The sequence below is a fragment of the Engystomops pustulosus genome, chromosome 3 (assembly GCF_040894005.1).
Source record: "Engystomops pustulosus chromosome 3, aEngPut4.maternal, whole genome shotgun sequence".
NCBI classification, from domain to species: Eukaryota; Metazoa; Chordata; class Amphibia; order Anura; family Leptodactylidae; genus Engystomops; species Engystomops pustulosus.
In genome coordinates, this window is record NC_092413.1 from 23,068,543 (window position 1) to 23,082,262 (window position 13,720).

The 13,720-nt window shown below is 41.4% G+C and overlaps 1 protein-coding gene across 5 annotated transcripts in view; it reads right to left on the reverse strand.

Moving 5' to 3' along the window:
- Positions 1 to 332: 332 nt before the first annotated feature.
- SRBD1 (S1 RNA binding domain 1) overlaps positions 333 to 13,720 on the reverse strand; it is a 106,157-nt gene continuing 92,769 nt past the window's right edge. For all 5 annotated transcript variants that reach the window (XM_072140286.1, XM_072140287.1, XM_072140290.1 and 2 more), the window contains exons 18-22: positions 13,578 to 13,684; positions 11,611 to 11,787; positions 10,927 to 11,067; positions 4,785 to 4,969; positions 333 to 647 (exon numbers count right to left, since the gene is read on the reverse strand). In XM_072140286.1, coding sequence (XP_071996387.1) covers positions 358 to 647; positions 4,785 to 4,969; positions 10,927 to 11,067; positions 11,611 to 11,787; positions 13,578 to 13,684 — 900 coding nt within the window. In that variant the 3' untranslated portion in view covers positions 333 to 357. The remainder of the gene's footprint in view (positions 648 to 4,784; positions 4,970 to 10,926; positions 11,068 to 11,610; positions 11,788 to 13,577; positions 13,685 to 13,720) is intronic.

The following is a 13,720-nucleotide window of genomic DNA, read 5'->3' on the forward strand; positions in this document are numbered from 1 at the left end:
GTATGAGTTGCAATATTTTTTTACCGGCAAAAAGAAAAAAAAACAAAAAACAACTCGATATAAACGTAGAATAAAAGTTAAAAAAAAAAAACAACCTATAAGTAATAAGTCCGGTTAAAGAGTTTCAGTCTCAGCGTTTCTGTGATATAGTGCGGAACATATAAAACAAGGAGAGGACCTTTCAGACGGTGATGTGAGAGGAAATAACTTGGCGGTACAAAACTAACAAAGTATCCTGCCAGGGTTTATTCCTGACTGGCATCTCAGCTCCAAATCCTAAATCACAGAGGCACTTTACAAGTCAGGAGAGCAGAATTTCACCTAACAGAAGCTCAGAGCACAGAAAAATTTTTATTTTTATAAAACCCGTAAGAGATCCAGAGTGATCCGTGACTGTCTAATGTCAATGCTTATTACTTTAACTTCCACCCTCTCCCCGGGTCCTAGTCCAAGACTTCTCCTTCTCTTCTCCTTGGAAAGTTTGTTCTCTGTGATATATCGCATGGGGATTAACCCTGCTTTGCCCACACCGACGTCCACAAAAACACCAAAGAGGGTCGCGTTTTCTACTTTCCCGGTCAGGATGGTCCCCACTTTCAGATCTTCCAGGCAAACGATGTTGGTCTTGAAATCGGTTTTGTCAAATTCTAAAAAAGAAAAGAAAGATTGTCACGTAAAAGTATCTTAATAACTTTAAGTCTAAATTCAGACGAACGTGTGCCCGCCGTACCGTAGCGCCAGGGAGAGGCGGTGTGGGTGAGAGCCGCTTAACCCCGCCCCTCTCCATAGAGAAATATGGTGCATGGCGCCGTATACCGGGGGAAGATAGGACATGTCCCATCTTTTCCCCGGCTACGGTACGGTACCACACTTGTGCGGCACCGTACCGCTTTATATGGCACCCTGCGCCCATTGCGGACCTAACGAGGGGCGTATATCCAATGTATATACGTCCTCCAATCTTCCGGATTATCAATCTTCCGGATAGATCATCTGTAGGACTGGGCGATCTCCATTTCAAACTGGATTTTCACATGTATGGGATGCCCCCTATTTATCTCCAATTTCTTTATGTTGCATCTCATCTATCTATGTCCCTGCTCTCTGTTTCTCCCTCCCGGCTAATTTCTGGATGCCCCCATCCATCTATGTTGATCTCACACTTATGTTTCTATGGTCTCTTATTCTCTCCTCATACTTCCCTGTATCCCCAATCACATGGTTCTTTATGCTCCCATCTTACTTTGTTGCCCCTTACTTATTTCTGTTGCGCCTGCTGTGTAAAGAGAAACATCTTCCAGCTCCAAATTTGGCAGAGCCAACATACGTATCCCCATATTTCTGGAGGGAAACAAGCTCCCAGCTTAGACCTAAGCTCCGACCCCATTCAGCTGTTAGCTGCTCCGTGCGGCAAAGCCAACATCGATTTGGCGATTCTGACCTCACGTCTCTCTCATTAGGAATATGATTAATCACCTAGCCTTAGTCATCAGTATGGGGTCCTACACCGAGACCCATCACTAATTAACTGTTCTGGGCTTCCTCCATTGCCAGAACCTACACTGGGGTCAAGCTATACGGCGTAGGCTCTGCCAACTGTATAGAGGTGGTCCCAGAGTACAGCAGCTCAGACTAAAACAGAATATTGACTTAATAAATGAGAATACTATGGTCTCCTGGGCACTCCCAGCATTCATTATAAACTTAAACCACAAGCTTTGATAGATAACAACTGCTAATGGCAGCCATTACTGCACTACTGGATTTCACTCAGTTCTCCAAAGACCCTGAATGACCAATGATATACTTACCGTATATATATCAGCAGAGAAACCCTTCAAAGAAGCAGCCTGACCTTTGAGTGTATAACTCTTTTTCTCCAAAGTGGTTGGAAACGCTTATATAAGTTGAATTGGTCACAAAACAAGTTAAATGAGTGTTTCTAACCACTGAGAAGTGCACAGAAAAGAGATACACACTGAGACATCGGACTGCTTCTCTGCGCAAAACAAAAACCAGACGGTAGGGAGTGTGAACAGAAGCATCTACAGAAATGAAACCAAGTTAAATGTTTGATAAAAACCTATTAGAAAATAGATCCACTGCAATAATGGATATAAACTGTGGTTAGGAGGAAATCAAGCATGGGGTCTCTATTTTAGTGAGCTGTTGGGGTTCCAGTGGTGGTCCTGTGGATGAATGATATATGTTCTTTGTGGACAACCCCTATTAACCCACTGGTATGGTTTTTGGAGTGTGAGAGGAAACCCTATTACCTGGAGGAAACCTACACAACCAACGGGACAACATGTTCTGACCCTGTCGTATGACCCCTGAGCCGCCATCATTCAATTTATTGTAAAACCAACCAATGATGCTGGGAGCCGATACCTTGGTCTGCCGCCTATATTCCCGCATGGAGGGTCATTCTTCTTAAGATTACACTCATACGGAAACGCGTTATAAAGTCGTCCCATTACAACAAATCATTTCTCTCCAGACGTATAATTTCCCTTCAGTAGAAACAGAGCGGTAACACCGGCAAAATAATCACCATAAATTTTATAGATGTATATAAAGAAAAAAAATCATTTGAATCATCGGGGGAACATCTATAAAGAGAGGCAAATAATAAGCGAGTGCGGAGGAGAAGCTCCGCTGTGAAACGACTCATTTTTGTGGTCGGGCGGCCACATATTCAGGAAATGAATTCAAATCTGAAAATAAATTACATGCCATATAAAATGTGAATCAAGAAATGTGCACTTATTAAATAAAGCCACCGGAGACCCGGGGAAGACTGTGGTTAGCTCATGACAGCGCCGACTTCAAGGGGCTCCATGTTATTCCTCGCGACGGCTGATGCTGGATCTGATAAATGGGTGATTTATGAGCTCGATCAACAAAGACAAATACAGTCTTCAGTGATCTCAATCAAAGTCCTTGTAGACGGCGAGATGGAGAGGATACAGTGTCCTGCGACCCAAACCTTAAAATAGGGATTATTATTTCAGGGGAAAGCCATGTTCTGTTTGAAGTCTCCTAAGAAAAATGACTCTACTTCTTAATACTTGTACTTAGAAGGTCTCTCTGTATATCCATAAGACAAACACTATGTATAGGATATTATCAAGTGATTCTAAAGCTACATAAATATCCTTGTATCCATGGAAGGAAAGGAGGAGGAATCCACACCGAGATCAGACACAACAGGCCGGGAGCTTCCAAGCATAGGTTCTGTGGGGGCTTCCAAGCCATGGAAAAGCATCAATGCCCTGAATAACCAATATAAAAGAATCCCCCAAAATCATATTACAGTATATACTTGAGTATAAGCCGACCCAAGTATAAGCCGAGACCCCTAATTTTACCACCAAAAACTGGGAAAACCTATTGACTCGAGTATAAGCCGGGGGAGGGAAATGCATTGGTCACAGACCCCCCAGTATATAGCCAGCCAGCCCCCTATAGTATACAGCCTGCCCCACCCCCAGTAGTATACAGCTTGCCCCCAGTAGTATACAGCCAGCCCAGCCTACCCCCAGTAGTATACAGTCTGCCCCCAGTAGTATACAGCCTGCCCCCAGTAGTATACAGCCTGCCCAGCTTGCCCCCAGTAGTATACAGCCTGCCCCCAGTAGTATACAGCCTGCCCAGCTTGCCCCCAGTAGTATACAGCCTGCCCCCAGTAGTATACAGCCTTCCCAGCTTGCCCCCATCAGTATACAGCCTGCCCCCAGTAGTATACAGCCTGCCCCCACTAGTATACAGCCTGCCCAGCTTGCCCCCAGTAGTATACAGCCTGCCCCCAGTAGTATACAGCCTGCCCAGCTTGCCCCCAGTAGTATACAGCCTGCCCCCAGTAGTATACAGCCTTCCCAGCTTGCCCCCATCAGTATACAGCCTGCCCCCAGTAGTATACAGCCTGCCACCAGTAGTATACAGCCTGTCCCCGCGGGGCCACCGGAGGGTGAGTATATAAGTTTATTATATAAGTCCATTGACTATCGTATTGACTCGTGTATAAGCCGAGGGGACGTTTTTCAGCACATTTTTTATTATACCGTACAATGTGCAGCATAATGGGGCAATTTTACTTACCCGGTCCCTGCACGATCCCCGATCCGGACTGTCTGGTGATGACAGTATGCCGGAGTTCACTATGATGTATGCATCTGCGAATATGCACGAGCACGAGCGCCAGCGTATGATAAACGTAGCCCCCATGCCTCCATGGAGAATGGGGAGGACTAGAAGTCCATGGAGGCTTCTGTGATTTCATGTGATCAATTACATGCATGGGTTAGACATTGCAAATGTAACTGGGTTAAAGGACCTTAGATGACATCACCCTGGTCACATAACATTAAGTGCTGAATGCTGAGAAGAGGCATATGGCAGGTAAGATCACATATTTGATTTTATGGGAATATAAGGGAAACTATTTTTAGCTAAATGGGGTGTCGGTTAGTTAATAGGGCTCTATGGGAACCTGCCACTAGCTGTATTTGTGAAAATGTGGTTCCCTTTAAAGCCTGTATATTGTATAGTTCTGAAAACAGCAGATCTGGCTGGGAGAGGTCAGGTGTCTGGCTCCTAAATATCTGAAAATGATGACTCACCCTACAGTTCTAGGACAATAGTCCTGTTTGCAGTCCCCAAGGCTTGATCCAGTCAATCATACAATAGAGAGGGGATAAGAGTCTATTATGACACAGCCCCTTTAACTAAGTTACAACTCTTATATAGGACAACTGTATTATGTAGGAGCAAAACTTCCTTACCTGTACGCATGTCGTAACCTTCCGGCTGAGAGAGACCATCTATGATGAGCTGCAAGGTGAGAACTGTGGTTTTTACTCTTTCGGCTACTTTTTCAATTCCTTCTTTTTGGACGTATCCATTAATCTGCTTTTGGATTTTCTCTGTCCCTATGTCATCGCTTCTTCCACCGACAAGCGCCAGAAACCTGTAACAGATATATACACAAGCTCAGTGGATGGATGACGTCCTTATGAAACACTGTAAAAGAGTCATTTGGAAGAATTCTCAAAGATAATTGTAAAGAAAATGTAGAAAAATAGTAAGTGCCGGCGGATTAGCTGCTCCAGGACTCACTCCCTACTAGGACCCATTGTTATCCATAGAGGGAAATAGAGTAAGGCCTTGTTCAAATTCTTGTCTCTGCTATAGATTCTGCTTAAAACTGTGGTAAAAAAAATCTGCTACCGGACAATTTAGGAGAAACTCAACAGTTGAGGTGAAGAAAGGAATGGGGGTACCTGAAACAAATTGGAGAACTTCGAGTTCTAAGGTCAATGGTTCTTTATCTTGCATAGAACTTTGAGAGATGTCTAGCACGGTAAACCACCCATAAAATGAAGAGGAAGAGACATTTCGCCCATTAAACCGCCCATAGAGAGAAAGGCAAGAGATGTCTTGCTCGTTAAAACCACCCTAGAGAGAAGGGAAGAGATAACTTGGCCATTAAACCGCCCGTAGAGAGAAGAGAAGAGATATCTTGGCCATTAAACCACCCATCGAGTGAAGGACAAGAGATATCTCGCCTATTAAACCGCCCATCGAGTGAAGGACAAGAGATATCTCGCCTATTAAACCGCCCATCGAGTGAAGGACAAGAGATATCTCGCCTATTAAACTGCCCATCGAGTGAAGGCCAAGTCTTGAAGGATCTTACAGGATTGATGACCCCAGATATCATGGCTACTGTACAGTGGCTCGCAAGGACTTGCAGTCCCTTGTTTTGCTGATTTTGGGGGGGTCCAAGCAGTCATAACTATGTCAGATTTGTTGAGAAGCATTAATTCCCTCCAATTCCCACCATTAAATAGTGTGACCAAGTAACTTCACCAACCTTTATTTGCCCCTGAATATACCCAACACAGAGTAGGCAACAAATCCAGGTCATACATTCTATACACAAAGGATCCTATAACCTTATTATGTTCCCTTTAATTCGACGTCAAGCAAAAACATATGTGAGCAAAAATGATTTCATGGCCAGTCATAGTTTTTACGGCAAGCCTTTTCGAAAGATGACTCTCTCTCCCGACCACAACTGAAGATGATGAAAAATGAGAAGGTAAATTTCTGAAATCATCTTTGAGTCACATACATGGGGGGGGAGACTTAAGACGTGTAACCAAATTACCGGAAGACTGCTAATCCGGTCACCTCCAGGAAAACATGAATGAGACGTCCTTGTAGTAGCTTTACACATCAGGAGAAAGAAAACACTGGCTGAAGCCTTTGAACACCCAATCTTTCTTCTTACATGCCATACACGGCGGCTACTTAAAGTGATTATCCACCTTCAAACGGGGTCATGTTCTAAACAGGGGGGGGAGGAAAGCGACCGCTATCAATTGCAGAAGGACTTGCGACAGAACTGGCCCGTTTATAACAGGATGTGCCCATTGCCAAAGCAGCTCCCATCTAGACTTTGAAGGACTTTATCTGGATGGATATTTAATATCCAGCTCCTGCTCAGACGTGGGCTCGAGGATGCCCGGGATAAAGACGGGAGAGCGATCGATACACAATGTTATGCTTTAGTGATAATGCATTGTATTGATCGCCTCTATTTTTAAAAGTCATTGCTAAGAAGAAAGTTGAAGGATGACTTCAGTACACTTCAAGGTGAGCAAGTTATGAAACATGGCAGATGTCCGAATAAATGATAAAGGATCGCTACGGAAATTTCTGTTCCCTCATTTCCCTGCAGGAAGTAGTCTGTGCAATTTAGACACCATTTTCATTGCTGGAGCAGTCTTCTATCATTCTCATGATGCATCAACAGAGCATCAGGACCACCCCTGCCTGCTGGGAGGACAGTGTGATTATCCTTCTCTCCATAGGTCTGTGCTGCAGGGTAGTTTGTGCTGTTAAAACACCATTTTGATAGTTGATTTCTCTATCTCTGTGCCGTCTTCGAACGTTTTCATGATGCATCAACAGAGCGTCACTATTACAAAAGCAACCACCTCGGCCTGCTGGGAGGACAGTGTGATTATCCTTCTCTCCCTATCATCTATAAAATCTAAGAAATTATAACTATACAGTCAGGGAGGCTACACTGTCATCCACTACATTATAACCAGTCTAATCACAGGTAGTAGCTGTGATGGACTCGTATCAGCCTGGGAGCCTTCAAGGCATCAGACAACAATAAGGCATGTGAATATTTATTGTCACCATATGGTAGCTTAGAAAATCCTTGTCTGAGGTTTCATCACAAGTTTTTTATGATCATGGATTTAACAATGTCCACCTATTATATACCCCTTTGATGCCCTGTTCATGTATTTTGCATAGGTCGCCCTTGGTCATGAGTCTTATCATGAACTATGTAGAACTTGTATCAACCATATATATATTTATAATTTCATATTTGTCTTTGGGGTGCTCCAATAAAGTTGGGATTATAATTATTAATACAATTGGTTATGCATTGCCCAACTTTTATCAGCCATTTTAGTCCAACAAAATGGGAATGATCCAAGCCAGGACATAGGAGAGGATCAGAATCTGCGCTAAGCCAAGACATGGACCAGCAGACTGGACCTTCACTCAGAGCACAGCTAAGGGATGTGATGTAATGGCACATAACACTACATGATGTTAGCGCTTCTATATATGTACGTACTGGGGCAGTGCAGCGTCCATGGGAGACTGGCAAATGTCTAACGGATGGCAGCAAGAGGTACTGCCCGACACCCGAGATAAGGGGTAGTTTAGTAGAAGGAAGGAGGAGATAAGGGGTAGTTTAGTAGAAGGAAGGAGGAGGTAAGGGTTAGATTAGTACAATAAAGGAGGAGATAAGGGGTAGTTTAATACAATAAAGGAGGAGATAAGGGGTAGTTTAGTAGAAGGAAGGAGGAGATAAGGGGTAGTTTAGTAGAAAGAAGGAGGAGATAAGGGGCAGTTTAGTAGAAGGAAGGAGGAGATAAGGGGTAGTTTAGTAGAAAGAAGGAGGAGATAAGGGGTAGTTTAGTAGAAGGAAGGCGGAGATAAGGGGTAGTTTAGTAGAAAGAAGGAGGAGATAATGGGTAGTTTAGTAGAAAGAAGGAGGAGATAACGGTTAGATTAGTACAAGAAAGGAGAAGATAAGGGGTAGTTTAGTAGAAGGAAGGAGGAGATAAGGGGTAGTTTAGTAGAAGGAAGGAGGAGATAAGGGGTAGTTTAGTACAAGAAAGGAGGAGATAAGGGGCAGTTTAGTAGAAGGAAGGAGGAGATAAGGGGCAGTTTAGTAGAAGGAAGGAGGAGATAAGGTGTAGTTTGGTACAAGAAAGGAGGAGATAAGGGGCAGTTTAGTAGAAGGAAGGAGGAGATAAGGGGTAGTTTGGTAGAAGGAATTAAAAAATAAGGGGTAGTTTTCTGAAGGAAGGAGGAGATAAGGGGAAGTTTATTTTAAGAAAGGAGGTGGATAAGGGATAGCTTTGTATTATGGATAAGGGATAGCTTTGTATTATGGATAAGGGATAGCTTTGTATTATGGATAAGGGATAGCTTTGTATTATGGATAAGGGATAGCTTTGTATTATGGATAAGGGATAGCTTTGTATTATGGATAAGGGATAGCTTTGTATTATGAAGGAGTTGATACGGGGTAGTTTAGTAGAAAGAAGGAGAAGTCTAGGGGTAGTTTAATGTAAGGAAGGAAGAGATAAGGAGTAGTTTAGTATAAGAAAAGAGGAGATAAGAGGTAATTTAGTATAATGAAGGAGAAGCCTAGGGGTAGTTTAGAATAAGGATGGAGGAGATTACATGTAGTTTAATATAAGAAAGGAGGAGACCAGGGGTATTTTATTATAGCAAAGAAGGAGAAATGGGGCATCTCAGCATTAAGGTGAAAGAGGCAGAGGGTGGCCTTATGTAGCATCTGTAAAGGGCATCTCAGTATAATTGGTTTTCCCTCCATGTACAGTCCTACCTTACTAATACTTCTATATACGTACTATTTGGACACATGTTGTGACTAGAAGAATGTCCCCTATTTTGTTATGAGGGAGATGTAACAGAAGACCTAGCTCCGGAGGATTGCTTCCAGATGGACTCTCACCTCAGATAACCACCCGATACCGACTATGTAAAGCCTGACATTCTCAGTATTCCCTCTGGTGCGCCCACAAATCACCCATGTGATGCACTCTCCTCAGTGGGGAGTACCTACCTTAACTGTATTGGGTGTACAATGTGCGGCTAGTATAGGGGGCGGTAATGAGGTTCCCTTAAAATTGGTTTGACAATCCTGGAAGAACATCGAGAATTAAGGATGGACTTGGTGTCTGAAAGTAAAGTGCACCTTTAAGGGCATCATGTTAATGAGAAACTTTGTATCTTCATTTACACTTGCGGTAACATGATCCCGATTCTAAACGTGCCCTAAAAAGGGCATTTATTCACCGATCAACTGATTGACAAGATCCAGCGAGCCTTCTCATTATCGCCTTTACGTGTCCCTGGTGCGGGCGAAGGGTTAACGGCAGACAGACTTGTGCGGTTGCTCCCTGCACGGCCAAGGCATGCTCACGTAATATGACTCGAGAGCAAATAGTATCATGTGTTACCACTACAGCAATGTGATAGCCCATTACATTCTGTTCCAATAGCCCAAGATTAATGGTGCTGCAACACGAGCCCTCGCAAAACACAACAAAAAATCATTACATGGCGTAAAATATGTATGAGCTATCATCATAGAGGTAAAAAAGACTCGGGGAGAAAGTGCGCACATCACCCGTGTACATCAGCCCTTTAATTAAGAGGTGACCTACCTGTTATCTCTATGACTGACACTCGTGCTACATGTCATTACAAGGTGCAACGTTAGGATGACCCCAAGTATAGCGACACGATGTAAATGTGTTTCATACACGCAATGATAAAGGATTATTGAATAATGTGGCGTTGTGGGCGGTCCTTAAAAGGACTTATCCACTTTCAGCAAATAATTTATATTGTTTGTATAATGAAAATGTTACAATTTTTCAATATACTTTCTGTAATGATTTCTCATGGTTTTCTAGATCTCTGCTTGCTGTCATTCTATAGAAGGCTACATTGTTTGCTTCTTTTGGATAAGAAGAGGTCCCTCCCCTTTAATTTGAATAAAAACTGTAATAGGCTACTTTTTTAAATAATACAGCTGTCAGTTAGTGCAGAGGGGAGTGGCTGTGGTGCTGTACAGTGCAGAGAGCTAAGAGCACAGCAGTGTGAGGAGACTCCTCCTATTGCAATTGAAAGATCTGTAAAGCCAATGTACACAAAGGTTTGATTAAACCGCATTTTGAGTTCATTTACTTCCATGTGATGCCTGAGAACCATAAAAAAAATGTTGCCTGTTTTTTCAGAACTCGGACCCGATTCTCCCACTGAAAGAGAAAAAACTAGAACCACCAACCCGTAGATTCTCGTCACATTTGTGTGATTATGCATCTAGGCTCATTATATGTAGGGAATTTACTACAGATATATATAGTTTTCTTTACCTTTTTGGAATGACTATGACACCTTAGACGGCCTGTGCTGGACTGATTAGTGCAACATGCTCCTGCACTGTGTAAAGACTTGTGAAGCTGCAGCATGGGCAGCTGGTAACGCCCCCAGAGCCCTTCTAGCTCATTAGCATAATTTTAAAAGCTGATTTTTGGAGGAAGCAGGCCATGGATAAAAATGATGCGCCAATATATAAATTTCACTGGCCTCCCAGAGCACATTCTCCATTATATCACAGAGACTTCGATTAGACTTCTGTTTTTCCAATATCCATCAATAATTTCCCCAATACTGCAATGTTTTACCGGTTAAGACACCGGATATGTTGGGCTCCTGCTTTGATACTCTTGGAAAATGGGGACTTACAGTTCAGACGGAGTTGGCTCACCTCAATGTGACACGACTTACCTCATCGCTATGTCGTAGGACTCCGGGTGAATGCACGTTTGATCCAAGGGGTTGGGCTTGGAAGCCATTGTAGACGTAGATTTTGCCGACTTCTTGCCAGCTTTTGGCACAGTGCCCGGGGGAAGGACTTCTGATTGGTCCCTGAGAAAGCGATACAATTGTCCCATGACTTCATGTCTACATCTTCATCCTCCCAACAATATTTCATGACCCCACCCCCAGACTGTGGGGATGATCACTTTTATATTAAATATCCAAAAACATAAAATACCTTAATATTACCCTAAATGTTAATAAACAACTGAGCAGAACTAAAGTGAACGATCGTAGTAAGATGAACTCAAGTTTTTATGTTGGTTGTATATATATTGTTTTAGATATATCTATATCACTTTTCAGCATGTCATATCACTTTTCAGCAAAAACATCACTTTTCTATCTCACTTTATAAACCACAAAACAGTCAGAACCCTTCTATATTGTCCTATCCTATATAGTAATGGGGCGTATCTCTGCAGTGTATGGGAGACAGCATAGGGACTGGTCTCCCCCTACCAGCTCTGAGTGTATGAATTATAAATGGACGGCACAGAGATTGAAGAGGGAGGTGATTTGTGGATAGGTTTCCGCAGCTTTTGTAGGACAGGTAAGTCCTCCACACATTACAGGAACACATAGACCTACCGGGACAGGTTCCTGACATACTCCTGATTGATTCTGATGAAGCCGGCACATTGTTGGAAGCTCTTTGGACCCAGACCTTTGACACCCTTCAGCTGCTCCCTGGTGATGAAAGGTCCGTTCTTCTCTCTCCATTCTATGACATTTTTGGCCCTGGTAGAATTCAGTCCGGCGATGTGTCTAAGACAAACGGACAAAAAGATTATAGAATAGAGCAAACATTATGGATTACTGTTATAGATCATAATTAGATATATATGACATTTATAGAGAAAATGTTATGGTGGTAGGTAAATAGATAGAAATGTGGTAGATAGATCACAGATAAATATACTATCTAGATATGAGATAGATATGAGATAGATAGATATGAGATAGATAGATAGATAGATATGAGATAGATAGATAGATAGATAGATAGATAGATATGAGATAGATAGATAGATATGAGATAGATAGATATGAGATAGATAGATATGAGATAGATAGATATGAGATAGATAGATATGAGATAGATAGATAGATATGAGATAGATAGATAGATAGATATTAGATAGATAGATATGAGATAGATAGATAGAGATAGATAGAGATAGATAGAGATAGATAGAGATAGATATGAGATAGATAGATAGATATGAGATAGAGATAGATAGATAGATAGATAGATAGATAGATAGATAGATAGATAGATATGAGATAGAGATAGATAGATAGATAGAGATAGATAGAGATAGATAGAGATAGATATGAGATAGATAGATAGATATGAGATAGAGATAGATAGATAGATAGATAGATAGATAGATAGATATGAGATAGAGATAGATAGATAGATAGATAGATAGATATGAGATAAATAGATATGAGATAGATAGATAGATAGATAGATATGAGATAGATAGATATGAGATAGATAGATAGATAGATATGAGATAGATAGATATGAGATAGATAGATATGAGATAAATAGATATGAGATAGATAGATAGATAGATAGATAGATATGAGATAGATAGATAGATAGATAGATATGAGATAGATAGATATTAGATAGATAGATATGAGATAGATAGATATGAGATAGATAGATAGATAGATAGATAGATAGAGATAGATAGATAGATATGAGATAAATAGATATGAGATAGATAGATAGATATGAGATAGATAGATATGAGATAGATAGATATTAGATAGATAGATATGAGATAGATAGATATGAGATAGATAGAGATAGATAGATATGAGATAGATAGAGATAGATAGAGATAGATAGATATGAGATAGATAGATAGAGATAGATAGATAGATAGATAGAGATAGATAGATAGAGATAGATAGAGATAGATAGATAGATATGAGATAGATAGATATAGATAGAGATAGATAGATAGATATGAGATAGATAGATAGATATTAGATAGATAGATATGAGATAGATAGATATGAGATAGATATGAGATAGATAGATATGAGATAGATAGATAGATAGATAGATAGAGATAGATAGATAGAGATAGATAGATAGAGATAGATAGATAGAGATAGATAGATAGAGATAGATAGATAGAGATAGATAGATATGAGATAGATAGATATTAGATAGATAGATATGAGATAGATAGATAGATATTAGATAGATAGATATGAGATAGATAGATATGAGATAGATAGATAGAGATAGATAGAGATAGATAGATAGATATGAGATAGATAGATATGAGATAGATAGATAGATATGAGATAGATAGATATGAGATAGATAGATTACTTAGCTCCATGTCCTCCATGTTGTAGCAGTGACATGTATAACCTATGGAGATCATATAGAATATAACGTGTCTCGTGTCTTGCTTTGTGCGTTGTCAATGGGCCACATAGAAAGGCAGGTCCATTGAGAACTCCTGACTGCTTACTTATCACTGTGGGGGAGTCTGATGGTGAAGCAATGTATAGGTCGCCTTTACCTCAATAGAGTCTCGGAGCAGATGTTGATGTCCACCCCCACGAAGCTGACGCACTCCTCCACCACACTGTCCAGGGTGCCCTTCAGTAGCACCTGCGAGACATCATGCTGCAAGAGACCACCAGAGAGTGACAGGCCGCCCGC